Here is a 23,881-nt window from a genome sequence, read left to right as displayed (position 1 = left end):
TCGTCAGCCTCCTGGGGACCACGTTCATCTCCCCTCCGGGGCGTTCTCCCTTTCCTGTAGTACACATCCGCTCCTTAGTCTTGCCGAATTCAAAGGACAGTTTGTTGTCCTGGTACCACATGGCTGGGTCCCTGACCTCTCCGTGGGTAGTCGTTTTCTGTGATCAGGCCTGCCATAAACGTGTCGCCAACGAAACGTGATGACGGTGTTGGGAGTTGCGCACGGACACGTGGGTGTGGGTAGACTGAGGAGTCCCGGTGTTGGTGCTCAGTGTGGGTGATGTGTTTTTGCCAACCCTCACCGCCAGGGGGGGGGGGGGGCGGCCCGTCGGGAGGTCCCGGCTCCTGTTGCCGGAGGAAGTGTTCAGTCTCAGGATCTTGAGCTTTCTCATGAGCTGAGCAGGTGTTAAGGGGAACAGCATTCTAACACAGGCCTTGTGGTCCAGGTGGGAGAGGCCGTAGTAGAGAGCGGTGGGGTGAGTCATCTGTGGACCGGTTGGGGCGGTGTGGAAGTGCAGGTTTAAGTGCTGCTGGATGATGGCCTTGGCGTTCTGTGGCACAGGAACCATTGTGTTAAGCAGGTGGTCTCCTTTTCCAGTTTACTGGCTGGTGTGTGTGGCCTTTGTACCAGCATTGCTTTAATGCTGGGATATCGGCAACAATTTAAAATATATTAATACCCTCACGTCTTTTCATCCTCTTCCTTTTCTGATTTCCTGGCTGAAGTCCTGGACTGAAGTTAACAGTACACTGAGGGCCGTGGCTTCATCAGATTAATAGTTTTAATCCAGATCTATAGTGAGCGATCACTGTCCTGATTGAGTTCTTTCCATATGAAACGGTGAGAAAAAAAAGGGCCTGTAAATCGGCACCTATCAGCCGCTGCGCCATCTTGTCCCTTTCCCCTTCATCATTACGCTTCACTTCTCCCCCTGACCTCCCTCTGCTCCTCTTTTCTCTCTAGCTCCTGTTTAACATGCACACTTAAACTTTCATCAGGTTGGTTAAAATCTCCCCACTTCACCTCATCCCTGAGCGCAGCTGCCTCCTCAGCACTTTCTCCTTCTTCTCCCCAAAGTGCTGACGCTGTCGCCGGGGCCGGTGGCAGCACGCTGAACCTGCGGGGACCCTCCGCTCCTGGCGGCCCATCTGCCCGCCTGCCGCCACCCCCCTCCGCTCCTGTCCCCCTCAAGGCGTAACGCGCCACATCACACGGGAACTCTGGGAGAAGGCAGCGGGCCGACAGCTGCGGAGGAAGGAGGACTTGGCTGTCCGGCCCACCATCAATCTCCCGCCTCCCCTGGGCCTGGTACAGGGGTCACAGTAGGAGTCTTTGGCGGCCCCTCAGGATGGATTAACACTGCACTGATCCTGCATGTGGTTATGGAGTTATGCACTGACACTGGCAGTACATGTGGTTATGGAGTAATGTACTGTCACTGGCAGTACATGTGGTTATGGAGTAATGTACTGTCACTGGCAGTACATGTGGTTATGGAGTAATGTACTGTCACTGGCAGTACATGTGGTTATGAAGTTATGCACTGTCACTGGCAGTACATGTGGTTATGGAGTTATGCACTGTCACTGGCAGTACATGTGGTTATGGAGTTATGCACTGTCACTGGCAGTACATGTGGTTATGGAGTTATGTACTGTCACTGGCAGTACATGTGGTTATGGAGTTATGTACTGTCACTGGCAGTACATGTGGTTATGGAGTTATGTACTGTCATTGGCAGTACATGTGGTTATGGAGTTATGTACTGTCATTGGCAGTACATGTGGTTATGGAGTAATGTACTGTCACTGGCAGTACATGTGGTTATGGAGTTATGCACTGTCACTGGCAGTACATGTGGTTATGGAGTTATGCACTGCCATTGGCAGTACATGTGGTTATGGGGTTATGCACTGTCACTAGCAGTACATGTTCAATGTTTTGTGCCATTGTTTTTGTACCAGTACAGTGCTTTATCTTAGATCTTTGATTTCTACAGAACCTCAACCAATCCCATCATTGGTACAAACATATTCACTGGCCCATTTTAGATAAATCCTCCCTCTGTCTCAGCTCCTTAACACCTGCTTTCGTCAATTCGTCAAACCTATTGTGATGTATTTTGTTGTATAATGACATTTGATGTTTATGTCAGTGTTTACCTTTTTTATTTTGTACATACTTTTTTTTTGCTTCTGTGCCCTGTCTTCCATTTGTATGCATTTAGCCACACTGAAAATGAGGATTTGTTGTCAACTGACTTACAGTACCTGGTTAAATAAGGAATAGAATGTGTCTGTATGACTAACACCAGGCCCTGCACACCTCCCCAACAAAGGCATGGAGACAGGACGCCACACAACATGATTAACACTGTTTTAATTTCCTCATCCTCTGTCCTCCATTTCTCTCATCTGTCTTTCTGTCTGCCCCCTCTCTCTCCGTCGTCCTCCAAGCATCACGCGTCTTGTATTTCCCTGGTCTCTTCTATTTGTGAGGTAACTCGTTAAATCGCTCTCCTCCTCTCTTTCTCCTCTTCCACATGGAATAGTGGGGTTTAGGTGGTGGGCTAATTAAATATTAAGTTGTCCTGGAAGTTGACCCTGCAGCTTCCTGATTCCACCTATTCCTAGACCCCCCCCCCCCCCACACACACCCCCCCTAGCTCACGTTAACCCTGGGGATATTGACATGGCCAGTCACACTACATAACCTGGGAGAGGGCAAAGGGGCTCTTTCTCATCCATCAGTTTAATTTACACAGACAAAAGAGAGATAAAAGGCCAGCCAAATTGTATTGATTGTTGACAGTGAATGTTTAATACCTCAGCTCTCAAGGGGACGCCAATGTGGAGGAGAGAGCAAGAGAGAAAGAGGAATAAAGAGAGAGACAGAGAGAGAGAGACAAAGAGACAAAGAGAGACAAAGAGAGAGAGACAAAGAGACAAAGAGAGACAGAGAGAGACAAAGAGACAAAGAGACAAAGAGAGACAAAGAGAGACAGAGACAGAGAGAGACAAAGAGACAAAGAGAGACAAAGAGAGAGAGACAAAGAGAGAGAGACAAAGAGAGAGAGATTGAGACAGAGAGACAAAGAGAGGTAGAGAGACAGAGAGAGGTTCAGAGGTAGAGAGAGAGAGGTATAGAAAGGTAGAGGTAGAGGTAGAGACAGAGAGAGGTATAGAGAGGTAGAGGTAGAGGTAGAGAGAAAGGTATAGAGAGGTAGAGGTAGAGAGAGAGAGGTATAGAAAGGTAGAGGTAGAGACAGAGAGAGGTATAGAGAGGTAGAGGTAGAGAGAGAGAGAGAGAGGTATAGAGAGGTAGAGGTAGAGGTACAGAGAGAGAGAGAGGTATAGAGAGGTAGAGGTAGAGGTATAGAGAGAGAGAGAGGTATAGAGAGGTAGAGGTAGAGGTAGAGAGAGAGAGAGAGAGGTATAGAGATGTAGAGGTAGAGGTAGAGAGAGAGAGAGAGGTATAGAGAGGTAGAGGTAGAGGTAGAGAGAGAGAGAGAGGTATAGAGAGGTAGAGGTAAAGGTAGAGAGAGAGAGAGGTATAGAGAGGTAGAGGTAGAGAGAGAGGTATAGAGAGGTAGAGGTAGAGAGAGAGAGGGGCCAGCTGAGGGGTTGCTGGGTTGAATAATAAAGGTTCTGTATTTAGTTCAGCTATAATTATGGCCTTGTTGAAAAACAAATATCCTTGTTTCCCATATGGAAAAGTAACATATGGCAATAAATACTCAGTTCAATGGGCTTTATTGGCATGAATGTTGCAATTTTCGACACTGTTGCAAAAGCATTTTACAATGCAATACGAAAAGGATTCATACAATTATTATATCAATATGTATGTAACTTATATGTCTAATATGAGCATATATGTAAACATATACAGCTACGGAAAAAATTAAGAGACCACTGCACATTTTTCTTTCCTTTCCAAAAAAATCGAAAAGGAAGGTTTTGAGTGAGGAACAGAAGGGTTAAAATTAAGAGACCACTACAAATTGAACACTTCTGTTCCTCACTCAAAACTTTCCTTTTCAACTTTTTTGGAAAGGAAAGAAAAAGGTGCAGCGGTCTCTTCATTTTTTCCAGAGCTGTATTTGGTTTTATCAACACATTTGTACATATATGTCAAAATATACATATAAGCAATATAGATTGAAATATGTTATTAACATATATGATCATGGATTTTAAATTATCAATCAATCAATCAATCAAAATTTATTTATAAAGCGCTTTTTACAACAGCAGTTGTCACAAAGTGCTTTACAGAGACACCCGGCCTTAAACCCCAAGGAGCAAACAACAGTAGTGTTGAATTTCAGTGGCTAGGAAAAACTCCCTAAGAAGGTCGAATTTTAGGAAGAAACCTAGAGAGGACCCAGGCTCAGAGGGGTGACCAGTCCTCTTCTGGCTGTGCCGGGTGAGATATTAAGAGTCCAATTGGAATAATAAATAAATTTCTCTTGGCTAAATCCAGAGTATATTTGATTTTAGACTAGGTCAGAAGTATGACCAGGTGGACAAGGACAGGAACAGCAACGGTCCCCCCAAACCAGGTAATCCGCAGGTGTGGACCAGGACCTCATCTCCTTCTAAAATTTAAAATTGGAGGAAACTGAGAAAGTTAGTAGTACATCCCTCATGTCCCCCAGCACAATAATATAGCAGCGTAACACCTTGGAAACTGAGACGGGGGGGTCCGGTGACACTGTGGCCCTACCCGGGGGAGGCCCCGGACAGGGCCCAACAGGCAGGAAATCAATCCAACCACATTGCCAGGCATCAACCAAAGGGACACCCACCAACCGCAACCCCCCTGAATGAGGGCCGAGTATTGCTAGTAGCGTACAGCCCAACTGCACAAGTGCGCAATAGAGAATCAACAACAAGCCAGTGACTCTTCCCCCGAAGGGCATTGGAGGGAGGGCATCCCAGTGGCGACGAGAGCCCACCTGGCAAGACAGCAAGGGTGGACAGTATCAAGCCTACTGGTCACCTTCACGCCCCCGGGCCAGGCTACACCTAATTATAAACCGTGCTGTAGAGATGAGTTTTTAGTAGACACTTGAAAGTTTGCACTGAGTTTGCATTTCTAACCTTAATTGGCAGATCATTCCACAGGAGTGGAGCTCTATGAGAAAAGGCCCTGCCGCCAATTGTTTGTTTAGAAATTCTAGGTACAATTAAAAGGCCTGCGTCTTGCGATCTAAGGTTACGTGTAGGTATATATGGCTGGATCATTTCAGCAAGGTAAGTAGGAGCAAGTCCATGTATTGATTTATAGGTTAAGAGTAAAACCTTAAAATCAGCCCTAACCCTAACAGGCAGCCAATGTAAGCATGCCAGGACAGGAGTAATGTGTTCAAATTTTTTTGTTCTAGTTAGGATTCTAGCAGCTGTGTGCAGCACTAATTGAAGTTTATTTATTAATTTGTCTGGATAACCAGAGATAAGAGCATTGCAGTAATCTAATCTAGAAGTAACGAAAGCATGGATTAATTTTTCTGCATCAGTTTTTGATAGGAAGTTTCTAATTTTTGCGATGTTTCGAAGATGAAAATAAGCAACTCTTGAGACATATTTTATATGTTCTTCAAAGGAGAGGTCAGGGTCAAGGGTAACGCCAAGGTTTTTTACAGTTTTTTGGGATACGACCATGCAGCCGTCGAGGTTCACAGTGAGATCTGCTAACAACGCTATTTGTTTTTTGGGTCCTAAAAGGAGCATTTCTGTTTTATTTGAGTTTAAGAGCAAGAAATTCTCTGTCATCCACTTCCTAATATCTGAAACGCATGCTTCCAAAATAGCTAATTTAGGGGCTTCTCCATGCTTCATTGAAATATATAACTGTGTGTCATCAGCATAACAGTGAAAGTTAATATTGTGATTTCGGATTACATCGCCCAGAGGGAGCATGTATAGTGAGAAAAGTAATGGGCCCAGAACCGAGCCTTGAGGAACTCCAAAGCATACCTTTGACTTGTCAGAGGATATGCCATCCACACTAACGAACTGATATCTTTCAGATAAATAAGATTTAAACCAGGCTAGAACATGTCCACGTAGCCCAATATTGGTTTCCAGTCTCTCTAAGAGAAGGGAGTGATCAATAGTGTCAAAAGCAGCACTAAGATCAAGAAGCAACAGGACGGATGCGGAACCTTTGTCTGAGGCCATTAGAAGGTCATTTGTTACCTTCACGAGTGCAGTCTCAGTACTATGATGGGATCTAAAACCAGACTGGAATATTTCATAAATGTTTTTTGTCTTTAGGAAGGCATTCAGTTGTTGGGAAACACATTTTTCTAAGATTTTTGAGAGGAACGGGAGGTTCGATATTGGCCTATAATTGTTTAATATGTCGGGATCTAGATTAGATTTTTTTAGAAGAGGCTTAATTTCCGCAATTTTTAGTGAGTTTGGTACGCATCCGGAGGAAAGGGAGCAATTTATTATGTTCAGCATTGGCTGACCTAGCACAGGAAATAACTCCTTAAGTAATTTTGTAGGAATCGGGTCTAGCTGAGAGTTTGTGGGTTTAGAACTCATTACAAATTTTGTAAATGTGTCGAGCGATACGGTATCAAAAAACTCAAGTGTCCCCATTGACACCTGATCAGGGAGGCTCCGGAAATTTTCCGGACAACCGAGATTTTTAGGACCATAACTATTTAGGGATTCAGTTATTTGTTTTCTAATGGTGACGATCTTTTCATCAAAGTAGTTCATGTATTCATTATGTTACTTCTTTTAATGTATATGGCCATATATGGCCATACAGTATATTCGATTTCCGTATTTGTTATCAAATGACTAGTTAAATATAGTTTGCTATTAGCCATGGATTTAATAATTACTTAGTGGACTGAGAAGCAGCTGGCCCTGAGGCAGAACTCTCTGGCTTAGTGAATGTTTGCTAAAACCCTGGGTTCAATACCATAGGTCACATATGCTAACCTAGTAGAATAAGTTAGCAAAATAATGTACCAACCTCAATCAGGTATTTTAAACAGTATTGCCACCCTTTGTAAATGTATACTGGACTATCACAGGGAGATGAACTACTTGGTTTGATTTGAACCCCATTGTCTATGTAGATGTGAACCAATATTTGTGCATGATGCTATTCAACTCTTACCCTTCAAGGTCCGGAAACCTGCAGGTTTTCTATTCTACCTCATCACTAACTGTACCCACCTGTTGTCCCTGGTCTGAATCAGTTCCTGTTTCGAGGGTTGAAATTAAAAACCTAAAGTGGAACTGACTTCGAGGTCCAGAGTTAAGTTGGAGCGCATCATTGAATAGGCAACTGACACCCAGGTGTCATATTCCACCTGGATTGGACTAGGAAATTGGACACGCAACAAATTTACATTGAACAGTATTTCTAATGGTTGTCCGTGTGGAAAAGTAGGCTAGATAACAAAATAACCAACAGGTAGCAATAAGGAAATCTGTCAATTAAAATAAAGCAAACAAAGCACTAATGCTTTATTTTTTGAGCATATTTTACAATTTTACAAATTGGCTCTAGAAGTGTGTTTCAGAAAAAGGCGGAAGAAAGAAAATGACTGATGAATGACATTTATTTTGAAATAGGCTGAAGAAAGAAGTAGACCAAGGAATTACATTGATTTTGCATCAGCAGTCCAAGGCGCTCTTTTGTAGCACCAAGTCAACCAGTAGAGTCAAATCTTGACTGTGCACGCATTGACACGTGACCTGCCAACCTGGTGGACAATACGGTGTGAAATAAATGCTTGGTGTGGATGACTATGAGAAAGGCTGCCTGCTGGCCTTGTCTGTATCTGCTTAGAGTTGTTTATGGGAAAGGGCCAGAGATAAAATGTAATATTTAATCAGCATTCAAAAAATTTAGGAAGGGAGAGAAAGCGCTAAACAGGTGTAGAGCGATTTTGGAGATTAATCACACCCAACTACTTAAAGGGAGATTTTGTCCAAAAATATTTCGGTGACATATATTCCCGTTACCCTGAATTGGTCCTTCAGGCACGTAGTCATAAAAAAAAAAAATACATTATTCAGCTATGTCTCAGTCAATAATTAGTGTTATTTCCATGAATGGAAAGTGTATGTACTGCTATCGCAAATCTGCATTGCAAGCGGAAAACTACTCTAAAACACTCGAAACTAAGACAAGTGGTGTTGTTTACCTCAAAGAACATGATGATGTTGTATTCCTCTAAATAAAATAATCCTCAATATAATTCTTAATATAATGATGAATTTACCGAATAGAAGCTTGAACAGAAGCTAAAGAGGGGCGATGGTGCACACTTTAATCCCCAACCCTTGCCCAGAAAATACAGAGGCAATGTGTACTTTGTGTATTATAACATAGCAATTGAAAGTATTACTTACAATCTGTCTTGTCTCCACGGGTTGCAGTACAATTTATTTTCAAACAACTCCAGGAGCAGTCAAACAGCGTGGTCAGAGGTAAACAGGCAGAAGTTGATGCAAACAAAGGAAATCCAGATGTTCTAAGTTCATTTATCCAATGCACTAAATAACACAGCATCATCCCTGCATAATGAAATTATTGTGACAATGCGCATTACATCTCCATAGTAAGAATTAAGGAATATATAAAGCAAAAAATATAGCAATAATATACATACATTTAAATTAGCAGCAATTTTAAAAAGCTAGGCGAAGCAACTAAACTTCACATAACTTGTTGAGGTTAATGTTCACAATCACCTCGATGACATCACAGCTGAAGTACAGCAACTGTGTATGGTCGCTATTGGAAATAGTTTGCTAGTGGCATTTTGAATTCAGCCAATTCCGCCAGCTGTTTCGTCAGCTCAGTTTAAAAAATCCATGCTACCACAACAGATTACTGAACATAGTTTGAAGTGTTTTGGAGTAGTTTTACGCTTGCAATTCAGCTTTGCGATAGTGTTACGAACCGTTCCAATTCATGAATTAGGACGATGCTAATAATGCTAACTACAGACTGGGACTGAGCTGAATAATGTATGGTTTGAAATAATTACTCTATGTGCCTTCTAGAATATACCTCTTTGGGACTTTGAGAAAACTAAGAATTTTGGATGAACAATCCAAAATAATGACAATAATCAAATATTTCAAATATCCATATTTTTGACGGCAATCGAAGCCACATACACTGTTTTAAAGCATACATTTCCTTTGCAGTACAGTTTCTGTTTAACCTGGCCGGGTTACATTGACCTATGGTCCATCACGATTTTAGGTGACTATTGCGCTTCTTGAATCGAGTCGTAATCGGCCCCACGTTGTGAAAAGACGACGTGTTGCATTAATGGTTTCAGTTTTGGTTCCCTCGCCCAGGTGTTGCGGATGCCTGCATGTTCTATAAACATCCAAATAAATATTTTACGTATCTAGACTTTACGAGATCTCTGTGACCAAGCAGACCAAGCCGGTGGACCTATAATCAGGATGTCATAATGTCAAATCTAGGTTTTAGTTTATTAATATTGATATTGTTAATTACTATATTAATATTTTGAATAAGGATATGCTCATGGACACATTTTTGTTGTTTCAGTATACCAGCTTTTTCTTAGCGAGATAGTTACAGCTTGCTTTTGACGTCAATTTAGCAAATATGTCGAAAGACTAAAGTTCACAATCTCTGTCTCATGTCCATATTTTCACATTGCCATTTTTCTTTTTCTTTGCGTATTTTAAACAAATTGGTCAAAGCTAAAATCGACAGGGTGGGCAACTTGATCAACCAATGTCAAAAAGTCCTTAATTTAATCAACACTGATCGCATGTCGGTAATGTACCTGTAACATTATTCACATGCCAGAGATAACATCACATTTGTAGCTTGTGATAAATAGAATGTAATATAGCCTTGTGTCATATTTGTCTGTTAGGACAGGGCTTAGGAATACAAGCGTGAATCCTTAGCCTAGGGTTTAACCTTAGACCAGGATTAACAAACTCTTGTGTGAACAAAGACTAAGTAAAGAGAGAGCCAGTCTTAGCCTGGGGCTAAGATAACCCGGGGCTAAGAACAATGCAGTGTGAAAAGGCCTAAAGTGCCACAATGCATTCAAAGTTCTTGGTTTAGCCACCACGGCTTCAAACCCTGAGACCGCCAGCCATTTGTAACACATAACAAAATAGGTTTCGTTCAATATCATGTGATAAAGATTTTTGAAACCTGGTGTCATGTCAACAGAATCTTTTTGGAACATGTCTCAGAACTATGTTTCCGATGCAGCAAGACTTAAAACGTTCAGGACAGTACGGAGCGTGAGTGCCGAGTGGCCCATCATTAACATACGGAGGGGTTTGAATAATTAAAAAGATAAGGCCCAAATGAAACCCAAGTACTGTCAATATTTTGAAGGTGCTTTCAATGTGCATTCAATTCCACAAAATGTCATCTTCACAAACCAAATGTGGAAATATAGAAAGCAACTATATATTTTCAATGGGAGGGACAGAAGTTCCTACTAGAGTAGTTAGCCATGCCGCAAGAACGGTAGCAATCAGCCCAGAGTGCTTATGCATTCCCTTTGTATTACCCACCATGCTTAGCAGCGCACTCCAAAGTGCACTGACCTTCACAGTAACCTCCCAGCATGCAGTGTACCTTTGCTTGTTTCAGGCTGCCGCTTGCTTCGCCAAGTGCCCCTGGGTTTGGCTAGCCACACTCTACCTCAGAAGCAAAGAAAAGCTGGGGTCCGTGCAGATTTCTTATGCCAGAACGCAGGTTATTTTACTCTAATACTGAATATGTCAGTCAAGTGTTCGCTTAGTGGATGTATGAAATTCAGACAGGCGGTTTTATGAGGTCTCCTGTTCCTTGGTTCCAGGGAGGGCATGAGTGAGAGCTGGAGACGGAAATTCTTGGAGAGAGACGGAGGGATAACTATGCCCCAAGGCAGTGAGTGCTGCTCATTCTGAGCTCCCTCCTACAAGGGAAAAAGACCCCAGCGCTGCCAAATATAGGACGTTTCACATCTTCACTTGGCTCTTTTACGGTTCTTTTAGGGATTTGGGCTGCTGCCTCGAGGGTCTGTTTTAACATGGTAGATAACTTGCAGGACTGGACAGGTAGACAGAAAGACCGTTTTTGCAACTGAACACAGGATACCATTTTTAGGTGCAGAACAAAGAAGCAAAGGTTCCTGTCCGTATTGATGTCATTGCAATGTGTGCCTAACAGGGACCTTTAAGGGGCAGCAATTCAAGTGCGAGAGTCAATTGATGTTCGGACTGAGAAAACGGCAGTGCTGAAAGACTTGGCTCAGAGCATAATGTCTGATGAGTTATCAATGCACGTTCCAGGTGTAATGAAACACAGTACAGTCACTGGAGCAGCCAACAAGGCATCAGCCCTCATACAGAGTGCCCACACGGAGCTCTCTGCAGATAGTTACTCTACTGCGGCACAGTAATATTCCATTATCTGAGGAGGACATTTTTTGGACTTTGGGCTGTTGGGAGGTGGAGTATAGACCCTGTTCTGAGAGGTGGAGTATAGACCCTGTTCTGAGAGGTGGAGTATAGACCCTGTTCTGAGAGGTGGAGTATAGACCCTGTTCTGAGAGGTGGAGTATAGACCCTGTTCTGAGAGGTGGAGTATAGACCCTGTTCTGAGAGGTGGAGTATAGACCCTGTTCTGAGAGGTGGAGTATAGACCCTGTTCTGAGAGGTGGAGTATAGACCCTGTTCTGAGAGGTGGAGTATAGACCCTGTTCTGAGAGGTGGAGTATAGACCCTGTTCTGAGAGGTGGAGTATAGACCCTGTTCTGAGAGGTGGAGTACGGACTACACCCTGGAGGGTGGACTATACACAATGTCCTGGGAGGTGGAGTATAAACCCTGCAAGGTGGTTGTAAGGTCTCTCGTGCCCCTGAAAGCTGTCAATCTCCTACTTAAGGTTTGAGAATGATGACCCTGTCCAAATGAACGCTTTGACCTCTTTGCAAATAGCCGGATACGGTGGTGACCTCGGCAAGTCTTGTGTCTCTGAAGTCCCTCTTGACAATGCGGCACATGAAAGGCAGCGCGCTAATCGGGGATGCGCTCTGGAGCCCTGTGATTAGCAGCCAGGTCACAGTTTGGATTCGGGTCGAGGTCACCGTCACAACGAACCCTTGCCAGGCCCCCTTTCTATCCGCATGGATTGCTTGCGACCCATTTCGGGAGCAGTGTTTTCATCTCGCCTTCCCCTGGGTTCACTTCTTTCCCTCTTTTCACTTTAGGTGTCTGGAAAACAAGCCCAGCCTTTAGCAGTCAGAGGGCTGGAGTAGTAATAACACCATGTCCTTTAGGAGCTCCATAACAACACCACCCCCACCCCGCCTCCCCGGCCAGACAAAATGCAGACCTGCCTGGGACGGCTGTGTCACGGTTCCAGCCTGTCACGGCTCCTGTTAGAATGGGAGAGGTGTAGTGATGACTGATAGCTACAGCTGCCCTACCGGCCCGTATGTAAATGCCAGTGTGCGTGCCAGGCTGCCCGCGGAGACACGAGGCTGCTGTGTGCCGTATTGATTGGCACAACTACAGTTTAGGCTGGTGCCCGGGCGGCAGGCAGTGGCACTCCTGAACGCTACTTCGGCCTGAGCACTGAACACAGTGTTTACAGTATCTAGCCACTTCTACCTCACCCTTGTCTCTTCATAGTGCTGGACCAAAACTACCACACACAGCTTGTCACTGACTGACAGTGACTCGCAAACCAGGGAACAGAGCATTGATGCAATACACAGGTGAACACTCAACCACTTACCAGTGAACGCCGCCAGTTTATGGCTTCACCATAAAAAGACCCAACATATTATGTTACACACAAACAGAAACGCACGCATACACACACACACTCACAAAAAAAAATATGCAAAGAGTTCTCTTGACAAAGGCATCTCTTTGAACTTTCTCTGTCTTCTCTCGTCTCCTCCCTCTCTCATTGACAGCGTTGTGAGAGGAAATTAGCATTGGCTCTTAATCAGCCTCCCCCAGCCCCCAATGTGCTGATGTGCAGGACAGGGTCATGCTAATCAGGTGCCTTAGCTCCCAAGCGCATTGATTTAATACTACAAACGCTTATTAATCCAGCCTTCTCCACCTCCTCAACACTCAGCCAAGAGTCCCCCTGCCCACCAGCCCCCTAATGCACACATGCACACACTCAGGTTCACACGGGCGTAATCGCACGCACAGATCTACACTCGATGCAAGCGGAGTGCACTCCAGTACACTGTTCGCACATGGACCTGCACAGATGAGATGTATCTAACATGGGAATCTAAGTACGTTTTAACAGAGGCCCTCAGTGGACTCGCTCCATACTCTCCAACACAGAGGTTTTTCTCAGTCAAAAAGCAATATCCATTTTCACACACACACATACACACACACACACACAAACATACCTCATAAGATCATTCCCACAGTACACTTACACATGCCTCATCCGCTCATCCACTCATCCACACACAGATGGGTCACTGGAGCAGGGTGGAAAATAATCTGGGCCACCCGGCACATTGAAGTTCCTTCACATGACAGGTCTGCTCATTTAAAGCTCCCCCCGTAAACCACCTTCCAATTACTGTAATTACCCTCCGCTCCGCTGCTTATGTCCCCATAGACCAGACTTGCCCGTCTGCTGGCCTGCCTGACAGCACTGTGCCAGAGCGAGCTGCTAGGGGTTAGCATAGCACCAAGAAAATCAAAACTCACTCTGTTAGCTTAGCATTGACACAAACATAATCACTGCTGTCTGTGTTAGCTTATTTTAGCCCTTGCGTTTACCCAAACAGCTTAGTAGCCCATTGACTTGCACTGGGCCCAGGACGCCCTATCAGTTTGTGCTAACTGAACCGCGCAATGAGTGGCCCATAGCTCAGGGGCGAGGAAGCTAAATAATGAAATGGGCCTGGGACAACAGCATATGCACAGCACTAGAGAGAGATGATATCTCTGATGCTTATGACAAGCTAGGCCATTGTTAGCAGAATTCTAACATTGGTCATAACAGAGAAACCCGTCTTTGAACGTCACTACACCACTGTGTATGTATGTGTGTGTGTGAGAAGGGGCAAACATATGTCCATATGCAGTAAAACAGAATAGTTGTGTAATCTCTGTGTTTCTCATATCGTCCCTTTGTGTATGGAATCCATTCTCTTACCGCTGAGTTCGAAGTGGAGATGCTTCCATATTTCCAGCCTTAACAAGATGCGCTATTTTAGCGCTCCACCAGGCCACTAAAATGATTGCCTTTTAATTTATTGGCCTGCGCATGTTTATATATCCGTCGATGGACTCCACATTTGTTGCCTAGGCCACTGCTGTTCCACAGTCTCTGGATACTTAACACAGTGTGCCCTAGTGGAAAGACAGAATCCTCTCTAATAGGCTGTCTTTAAGGCTGTCACTCCCGATTAACACATTATCCTGACGACATCCTCTACCCAGGGAAATGGAGGTTATCAAGGCTATAGCTAGGACTCCAGAAATACTGAGGTCATGAGTCCCCGGCAAGTATATCATTCTACCCTTGTAATTCAATGGCAGACAGTCAACTTCCATGATGGAGACTCAGTGTGTAAATGTAGCACTTAAATGTAGCAAATTATCACTTCTGTCAACTGTAGCTAAGGTGTGTGTAGCTTGGAAATTAACCAGGCTCCAAATTCATCACTTTGATGTTAAGAAATGCCAGCCAGCCAGCCAGCCAAGCCAGCAAGTTTATGCAGTACAAAAAAGTATCACCAGGGAGTTTAGATTATCTCTAGAGATTTGTAACATTGAGCTGGTTACACAATACCTATTGCAATTTCTCTAGCTACCTATCCTACTTGGCTAATCTATCTGTAGTCAGACAAAAGTTAGAACACTCTTCCCAAAATGTGTCTATGATGCTTCACTGTCAAAAAAGAGCCTGTTCTCCTCAAACATCTTTGCTAAGCAAAGATTTGACAGAAACAAGATCCCCTCCTGCCTGTCTGGCTTCACTTCACACCACAACCCACATCGGGCAACCAGGCGGTGATCTTGAAATCGACAAAATCTTTGCTTTAGTTTTTTTTGTTTTTATGACTCTACCACTTTTATTCAGGGTGTAAAAAAAAGAATAAAACAAGATAAAATACAGAGGACAACCTTGGTGTCCTCAATGGTAGATACAGGCCTGGAGGTGATGTGACCCTCTCTCTGGTCCACGGTCCATGGTCTTAGCCCTAGGCAAACCCAGCATGACCAACCCTGGGCTCAGTGTTGACCGAGTGGCCGCCCACCCCCCCCCTGGAGCCCATGCTGGGCCTCAACCAATGATGGGCCCCGGAGCACCACTGTCCCACCCACTGTCGCACCCATGTCGCCCTACGTGCAAGCCTCCTGTGTGTCCTGCCCCAGACACATTGATTTTATTGGCCGACGCAGCAGAGAGGGCGATGTACATTGTGTGTATCTGGGGTATCCGGCCCAAGCCAGATTAGGCCAGAGTCCAGCCCCACTCTCTATGTAGCTTGTTCCACCAGTTCCTGACCCCTAAGGACCTCTGGCTAAGATCCACGAACAGAGACATGCCTTTAAACCACAGGCTGCTGTCACTACTGACACGACACATAGCAACAACAAACTGTATGCCCTGTCTATCTGTCACACTGTGGCATCCAGAGACGTATCCTGGTATTCCGGTACCTCCTGGATTAACCGTTGCTTGAGTAACTGGGCGTTTTTTCGTTTTCTTTCCTCTCTTCTCCGTCTCTCCTCTTCTCTCAGCTGCTTAGTGCCCAGCATAGCAGTGAATGATGGGAGCTCAGACACGGCATGATCTAAAAACCCACTGGCACTTTAGTGTGCCTCAGCTGTGTTATATAACGTGTGGATGTGTGAAGCGCCCGGCTATGGGGAGAGCTGAGGATTCACAGTCACTACTGCAAATCTGCTTGCTACTGATACACATGTGTGTCTGCGTGTGTGTAGATACTGTTAATAATTTTGATAGCATGTATCTGTGTTTGGAGTTTGTGTGTGTGTGTGTGTGTGTGTGTGTGGGGGGGGGGGGGGGATCTGTCAGCTAAGTGTTTAATCACAGCATTACATAAATCACCCATCAATCCCCCCCAATCTGGCTGTCTACCCTCTGATGCCACTTCCGAAAGTGACAGTATCTATAACACTCCCCTTCTTCTTCTACCACGCCGGGCAGAGCGGCTGGCATTCTTTCACTTTAGTCACCCTCAAGAGGCTCTGTGGAACGCCTCATTATGAAAACACCAGGTGTGTGTCCTCCACTAAAGTAGAATAGGGTAATATAAATGAGTGCCTTTGGAGACCTCCTCAGCCTGGCTGGGATAAAACAGGCAGGGGAGAGATTACATCTGGAGTCTGGCGTAAACCTCACGGTGAACCTGTCCCAGAGTGGCCCGCTGTACCCTGATGAGCACACCCTACCTCCGAAGATCAGAACACACACACACACACACGCATGCATGTGCATACACAAACACAAAAGTATTAATGTCCACAAATGTTGACACAGCCGAGAGCGCCAAACGTTGGGTAACATTGTCACTAAAGTAGTACAGAGGTACAAGTCCAGACTAAAAACACACGCCGTTCACAGGGAGAGAGGGACAGATAAAGGAGAGAGAGAGTGATAGAGGCCTGACCTATATAGGAAGGAGGCTGAAATATTTATGGATGTGAGTGTCCTAATTGGCAAGCCACTGGGAGCGCTGCGGCCCTCTCGTCCAATCACAGAGCAGGAAGTGGTTAATACACACACAAGCACGCATGCCTTAGTACCTGGCCTGTACTATCAGTCTTAACATACTGCCCACAGTGGCCCTCACTGTCTCACGGCCAGTTAGTCGGGCCATGTCGTTAGGGCCACGTCGTTAGGGCCTGGCCCAGCTCAGTCAGGTTTGATTTGTCTTCGTTAAGGTTCCGGCGTCATTAGAATCATTACCAGAGCTGTTATCATAACCGTCCTCCTGGCACACACTGACTAGCATCATCGCTCAGAGCGCTAAGTAAAACACAGTCTAATTGGCTCAGCTTAATCACAGGCACCGGAGTGCACTCCTTCTGTCAGAGTGGGCTTCATTGGCTGTCTGTCCCGATGGCGACCAGGAAATGAAGCCTGTCTGGCAGTTCACTTGGGCGTCGTTGGAGAGGGAAGTGGTCACTGGAGGGGTCAAGGGTCTGAAGTGTGCTGAAGTGTGCTGAAGTGTGCTGAAGTGTGCTGGAGCACTGCTCATGAGGTGCTGTACATACAGTACGTTGATGACATACATCCATTGGATTCATCGCATAGGCTGTTTATGGGAAAATTTTAAAGGATTACTGTTATTGTTCAGAGGATAAACCTGGAGACCTGCACATTCTGAATGTAGCACTAGTTTCATCAATATGCCAGAGTAGTGCCAGTACTGTGTTATTTTTATATGAAAAAGAAATACAACTTTTGTTTGAGCTTTGTACATTTTAAAATCTCAGTCACAGCAGTCAGTCGTAGTTCGAGCAGCTTGTATAACACTCATTTCCATGTCTTACTAGCAGTGAGAAAAGGAGAGCCGGAATGAATGTGGGTTGTTTACACGATACCGAATTGACTGTAAAACTGCGTGTTACATTACACAAGGCAGGCATTAGCAATTGCCCGAGAGAGGAAGAGAGGAGGAGAAGAGGAGTGAAGGAGAGGTGCTCAACAGAGTTCAGACCAGACCGACAAGCACTCATGACCAGACAGCAAGACATCGTTCATGGCTGGTGAAGTAACTCACAGTCCCACCAGAACTACAACCACTGTTTCCGCTCTCAACAACGATATGGAAAAAAGTCATGGTGTTCTCACCTAGCTCGGGGTGGTTAAATATCAGCAATTAGGGGATGTTGGTAGATTTCCCTCTCTCGGTCACCTGACTGTTATTATTAACCCTTAAGATTAGAAATGCCAGTTTATCATCTGTGTAGTATTTCTGTAGAGTGGTATTTACACTGTTCACTAGAGTAAAGTATCAAATGACCATAATGAAGCCCGGTCATTTGACAGAATGGGTAAGCCCAGACCACAATATCCCTTGATGTTTACTGGTTCTCTGCTCTGTGAAGGAGAAAGCCAAAGAGGGAGACTCACGTAAGAAGTATTCGGAGGGGTCCGCTTCGTAGTCAGTGTCCTCGGGGAAATGATCTATCTGTTTACACATCCCTTTAAAGTTCCCTGGAAGAGAAACAAGAAGGAAAAACCACAGGGTCAGACAAGCACTTACAGAGGACCACTAGTAATAGAATTAAGTGGGACATGGTGGTGAAACACAAACGGATGCAGATTTGAATATAACACACAGTGATGTCAGGGAACACTATGATGAAACTGCACTCAGTGGGCACTCTGCCCTTCTCAAAAACACTGGGGGGGGGGGGCTCTGATGGATCTCCCCGACCCAGGCAGCACACATCCTGGTCTGGCTTTGGCGCTCATGCAAGCCTGAGGTTGCTAGTCGAGATGGAGGCCTCTCCGGCAGCAGGTGGCGGCTTGTAAACAAGAACGGCGCAGCTGGTGAGACCTGGAGCATCTCCAACCGCTGTGCAATGGGAACCTCATCTCCTAATGCTCATTCATTTGGCTGACGCCTCAGAGCTCGGGCAGCCCAGCCACTCGCTTGGCTCATCCAGGAAGCAGCCCCCGCCTGGCCTCGTCCTCCTTCCCGCTTCCTCCCTCTCTCGTCATTGCTGCACGCCAACCTCCCCACACCTCCATCCCATGGAACCACAGAAGATCCGTCGGTGAATGGGGGTCATTCGAGGTCACCCTGCGGAGGAAGAACCCTGTTCGGCGGCCATTACTGCGTCCCCCCGCTGCTGGTATGAGGGGTAGCCAGACGACGGGGGCGTGTGATTGAGCCAGATTACTGTCTCATTAACTTATTTATCTCCTTCTCCCTCCAGTGTCCTTCTAATTAGGTGAACAGGTGTTTGGTAGCCGGGCGCCAGGTGTTGCCGGGGAGGCAGGAGGCGCACAGCGGGTGAGGCCGGTTGAGGAGCTGGTCCTGTGAGTAGACCCCACACGCGGACGGATGGACACCCGGTGAGGACTGCCAAAGAATGGGTGTTCCGAGTTTAGCCCTGTCGAACAGACCACTGCTCATGTTCAGTGTTATCAGAAAGGCTCCCAGACACAGAAAAGGACCGTGTCCCACACCACACAGCCACAGTTACCGTCTGTTCACCATCTAACAGGGGTTTTGGTTTAATGGCAGCTGAGTTTGTTGTGATACTTTGTCATTGAGTTCTGACCGAGCACTAGCGGTTGGACAAGGTCCGGCTGGCCCGCAGTTGGGCTGCAGCAGAGGAGGTGGGCGAGTGTGGGAACCTGAGTGTGAAACACACTAATCCTTCGTGGGTGGACAGAGTCCAAACTGCTGACGGTGTGTGCGCCCACTTCTCTCTCTCACCTTGTCCGGGTCTGGCCCGTGAACAAAAAAGACCTCATCGATTTCTATCAACAAGCTCTGTGGCCATTAACAAGAGAGGAAGGAACACATGGGAACAAGGAAGAGAGAGAGGAATAGCAAGGAGTTAAAGGTTAAAGTTCAGTCCAGAGGACAAGGGGACGGATCCAACTTGATTGTCATGCTTCCATCACTGTTGGATCAAGAGTCGAACCTTGCAATAAATACGCAGGCCTTCTAAACACACCGATTGAACCAGCAACGAACCCACAGTGCGGCCTGGGGCTCCATAATAACAGGGTAAAATACGATGACAAAGAAAAGACGAGCACCCCCGAAGTCTTTCATTTCAAATCCATTTCAATGAGAATACGACTGTTTGTAGTCACACGGAACACTCCCGGTGGATCTGTCGGATCGGAAAGGCGCGCCACTGCAACACACAGCATCCGTCCGCAGCTCACTACGTGTGTCTCCGTCTGAACAATAACACCAAATCACAGAGTGGCAGCGTGGACCGGGCCTACAGCTTTCTCCCACAGTCTACACAGTTGTGCCATTTGTAAAAGCAGCTGTGGAGTGGCCTATTGGGGGAACCACTTCAATTAGTGCACTGAAAGATTTATGGGACACTTAACCGCTCCAAACTGTCCTTTTATTGTAAGACATGTAAACTCAGCAGGCTGGTAAATGTTTTATAATGGCACTTTCATTTTGCAGAGACCTTACCCACAAAAGCGTGGGACCGGGGGTGGGGTGGGGGGGGGGCGGTGGCAGGGGACACATGGATGTCAGGGTCTTACAGAGGAGACTCAGGCGTCTGGTAACGACATCTTCATTTAGTCTTAACGGAGAAGCTATAGCATGGGCTATGGTCTCTGGTTTTCACTCACTCTATCAAGCTGTGTTGGAAGTAGCAGTACGATAAGGTTGGGGGGGGGGGGGGGTGGCATTGGACTTCCTCAATCACCTTAATGACCATTGGCCACAACGACCCATGCCGTTGTGATGAGCTATGGTCTAACCCCTGGGTCCTCGATGGATGCCTTAGTCGCATACTGCTGTAAAGCACTTCATTACTAGAGGAGATCTGGGTGACACTGTGATCCCCATGTTTTGTGTTTCCTAGAGACGGCGCTGTAGTGAGTCTGTGCTGTCATGGGGAGATTCCAGTGAGCAGAGCAATTGCACTGTTCACTCCCTTCGCAAACTGGATTTTTCTACGTGGGGTTTCACTCATTTCAGATGACCTTCATGTTGGGGTTAACATTCTGGAAAGAATACTGCTCATACTGAAATCAGTAGTATTTTATTTGAGGAAAAGCTCTTTGCTTTGAACTGTTCAAGAAAAACCCTGAGGTTTTATTCAGATGCTACTGGAGCCAGAAACACACCTGCTTATCTCCTCATCTCCTCCTCAAACTAGAAAAGGGGGAAGTACATTTTCCTTTTCGCCTTTCTCAGTGAGGAAGCTGAGGATTCTTCACCCTGCTGGCATGGATTGTCTGATGGTTGAAGTCGGCTGTGGCTCTCCCAGCAGCCATCCTTCTCATTCTCTTCTCTTTTACTCTCTTTCTTTCTCTCGCCCTCTCTTCCATCATCCAGCCGATAGAAATTAGCACTGGCCAGGCCCATAAGACCCTGGGAGCCGATGCTTACAATGGGCCAGATTACGGCACTGAAATTGTGATTTTTATTTTAATTGTAATCGTTGACTCCCAACACATTTTCCTTCCACACAATTTCCATTCACAGGGAGAGATTACTGAGGGATTATTCAAGATAATTTGGAGCGTTCAATTACCAACTAACCCCCACCCCCTTTAGACTTTTCTCCAACTAATTTCAAATCTGCAATTACAGTCCCTATTACAGCACCACTGCTGCCAAGCAATTTGTGTGAGTATGTCTGATTCTTCACAATATGTTGGTGTGTGTATATATATATATATTTATATGTTCCTCCTCTTCGTTTACCAGCCCCTGCTACTGTTACTAATATCCATCAGTGATATAAAACTCCAGAGATTCCTCCAGGTTATTGGCACTGTCTAGAACACAACAGAACAGAGGATCGTCCATTTCCCCAGAACCCTAGTCACAGACAGACACAGGAGGGTCCGCCCACACTCCCCGACCTCCTGCCAGCGGGGTCACCACCGCCGCTCCGGAAACTTCTGTTGAAAAGTTCTGGGACGTAAACATGGAGGAGGTGCTATGAGGCTCTGCGGCTGGTGGAGAACTGAAGGTTAACAGGCCCGGTTCAAGTAGGAGGCGTTGTTGTTTGAGGTCAAGGGAGCGACGCAGAGACTGAACAAGAGGAAACTCGGCGTTGCTGGGCCCGTATTACGGCCGAGTGCCTACTTCTGACGTGTCGGTGGGCGGAATTCTCGAAAAGTTTGCAGGCAGCCACCTAATGCGTCAGCAGCAGCCACCCCCGCAACCCCCCCCCCCCCCCGCTCCCTCCCCCTCCTTTCTCTGTCCCCACGGCAGCCGTTGCCATGTGGACATCTAAACCAGTCACTCTAAAAAAAAAAAGAAGAGATTCCTGGTGTGGGGGTTGCCATGGAGACGGTTATCTGGGGCCTACTAGAAGATGATCACATGGGTGGAGCTGATGTTTAGGCCGATCAGGGGATGGGTTTTAACACGGACTGACTCACTCCTTACTCGGCTTTGCACGGTGATCATATTCACCAGGCTGCACTACACCTGCACTCCGTGGACCAAGATTAGTGTAACCCAGCATTCGGCTACCCCTGCACATCCACCTCTACATGCAATGGCCGGCAGCGTTCAATATATTACACTGTTCAGCAGAAGTGTTATTGAGCAGCGAAGCATTCAACATTGCATGAACATGGCTAGATCTCATTACCTGAACTCAAGGGGAGGTTCCCCCATTTTTACGAAGCTGTTTTCGAATGCTTTCTGTGCTTGTACTTGATTCCCCGGACTGTTTTTGGATTACAACATTATAAAAATGTTTTACCAAGTAGTGGTTGACACATTTGATATTATATATATATATATATAATGTCCATTGGACTAAACCAAACTCTCCGAAAACAAATACATATACATCCAAAAGTGGTTTAGGGGACCATTTGTGGAGAAGTGAAGGTGCTTACAAGCACAGAGTGACAAATGGGTTACCAACCCCTTTGATTTCTCTTACTCTCTTTAAAGTGTGAGGGGTTAATGTGTACTGTATGAGTTATGCTACAGCAGGCATGCTAACATCCCCTCCTTAATGAGCGCTAGGCAGCCCCAGCACCTAACAGCAGGGTACAACAGGCCTAATCGCCTTATACATCTTCATAATCACACCTTATTCATCTTCATAATGACCCTGCTAAGATAGGAGCACCCTAGTGTAGAATTGTACACATAGATCACACACACACACACACACGCAGCATGGTTCACAACCTCCCATGGCAGGTGTAGTAAGGAGACGATCCAGGGACAACATGTTTTTAAAGTGGATGTATGTGTGTGTGTGTGTGTCACACAAGGTTGGGAGAGAAATTGGAGCTGCACTCCAAATGCATATTAGACAGCCATTCGGCCCTCAGCTCTTGAACTAGGTTTTATATTGTCACCTCTCAGTGTTCTTGTGAGTGCACCTCCCCAACCACGGAGAGTTGAGATCGGAACTCGCTACGGAGTTCCCTAACTGGCTACACACCTCACAAGGAGCCTGACCAATTAGCCTGACCAAAATTAAAGTCTGACACCAAAATGCAGTCGTGTTGATTAACTTTTACACTTCTTGGCCACCTGTGATGAGTTGTGGCTGTCATCAACCCTTAAGTGAGCAAAGCTCTTCACTTGTCCCCACAAGCTAAATCAAGGGGCAGCTTTTGTATTTTGGACCTTAAGATGGAAATCATACTGCATCCTCTATACTCTCTATATATGTAGCACAAACCTAAAACTGCCCATTCCTCAAAAAGGTGGTGGCAGCAACATGCCCAGTCAAAGTCTTGATTTCAATCCCAATGAGCACTATTTAAAAAATGCTGGTTCACAAGTGTTGTTCACCAGATCTGACAAACCTGGAGCAAATGGGTAAAAAGCACTTAAAAACAAGGAAAGGTTGGTACATATCTACTCCAAATGACTTAAAGCTGTAACTGCAGGGAAAGAGGGCTCAACCAAATATTACCGAGTTGTAATCCAGTAAAATCATATATGGTCAGGTGTTTTAAAATGTTTTCATGGCACTGTATTTGAAGTGCTCTCTCTCTCTCTCTCTCTCTCTCCCTCTCTCTCTCTCTCTCTCTCTCTCTCTCTCTATATATATATATATATATATATATATATATATTTAGTAAACTAATTATGCCAAATTGTTATTTTTATCATAATTGTTTCTTTCATATCATGCCCCCTGGCAGCTCTCTAAGTCCCCCTGTCGCC

General features: G+C 45.6%; 1 protein-coding gene across 1 annotated transcript in view; it reads right to left on the bottom strand.

Annotated features, from left to right (window-relative positions):
- cacng2a (calcium channel, voltage-dependent, gamma subunit 2a) overlaps nt 1-23,881 on the bottom strand; it is a 76,641-nt gene that overhangs the window by 5,018 nt on the left and 47,742 nt on the right. Inside the window, exon 2 of the mRNA XM_013135879.3 lies at nt 18,142-18,225. Within this exon, the coding sequence (XP_012991333.2) occupies nt 18,142-18,225 (84 nt within the window). The remainder of the gene's footprint in view (nt 1-18,141; nt 18,226-23,881) is intronic.

This window comes from Esox lucius, chromosome 11 (genome assembly GCF_011004845.1).
Source record: "Esox lucius isolate fEsoLuc1 chromosome 11, fEsoLuc1.pri, whole genome shotgun sequence".
Lineage (NCBI taxonomy): Eukaryota > Metazoa > Chordata > Actinopteri > Esociformes > Esocidae > Esox > Esox lucius.
Note: the sequence above shows the minus strand (reverse complement) of the source record. Positions and strands in the feature narration are given on the sequence as shown.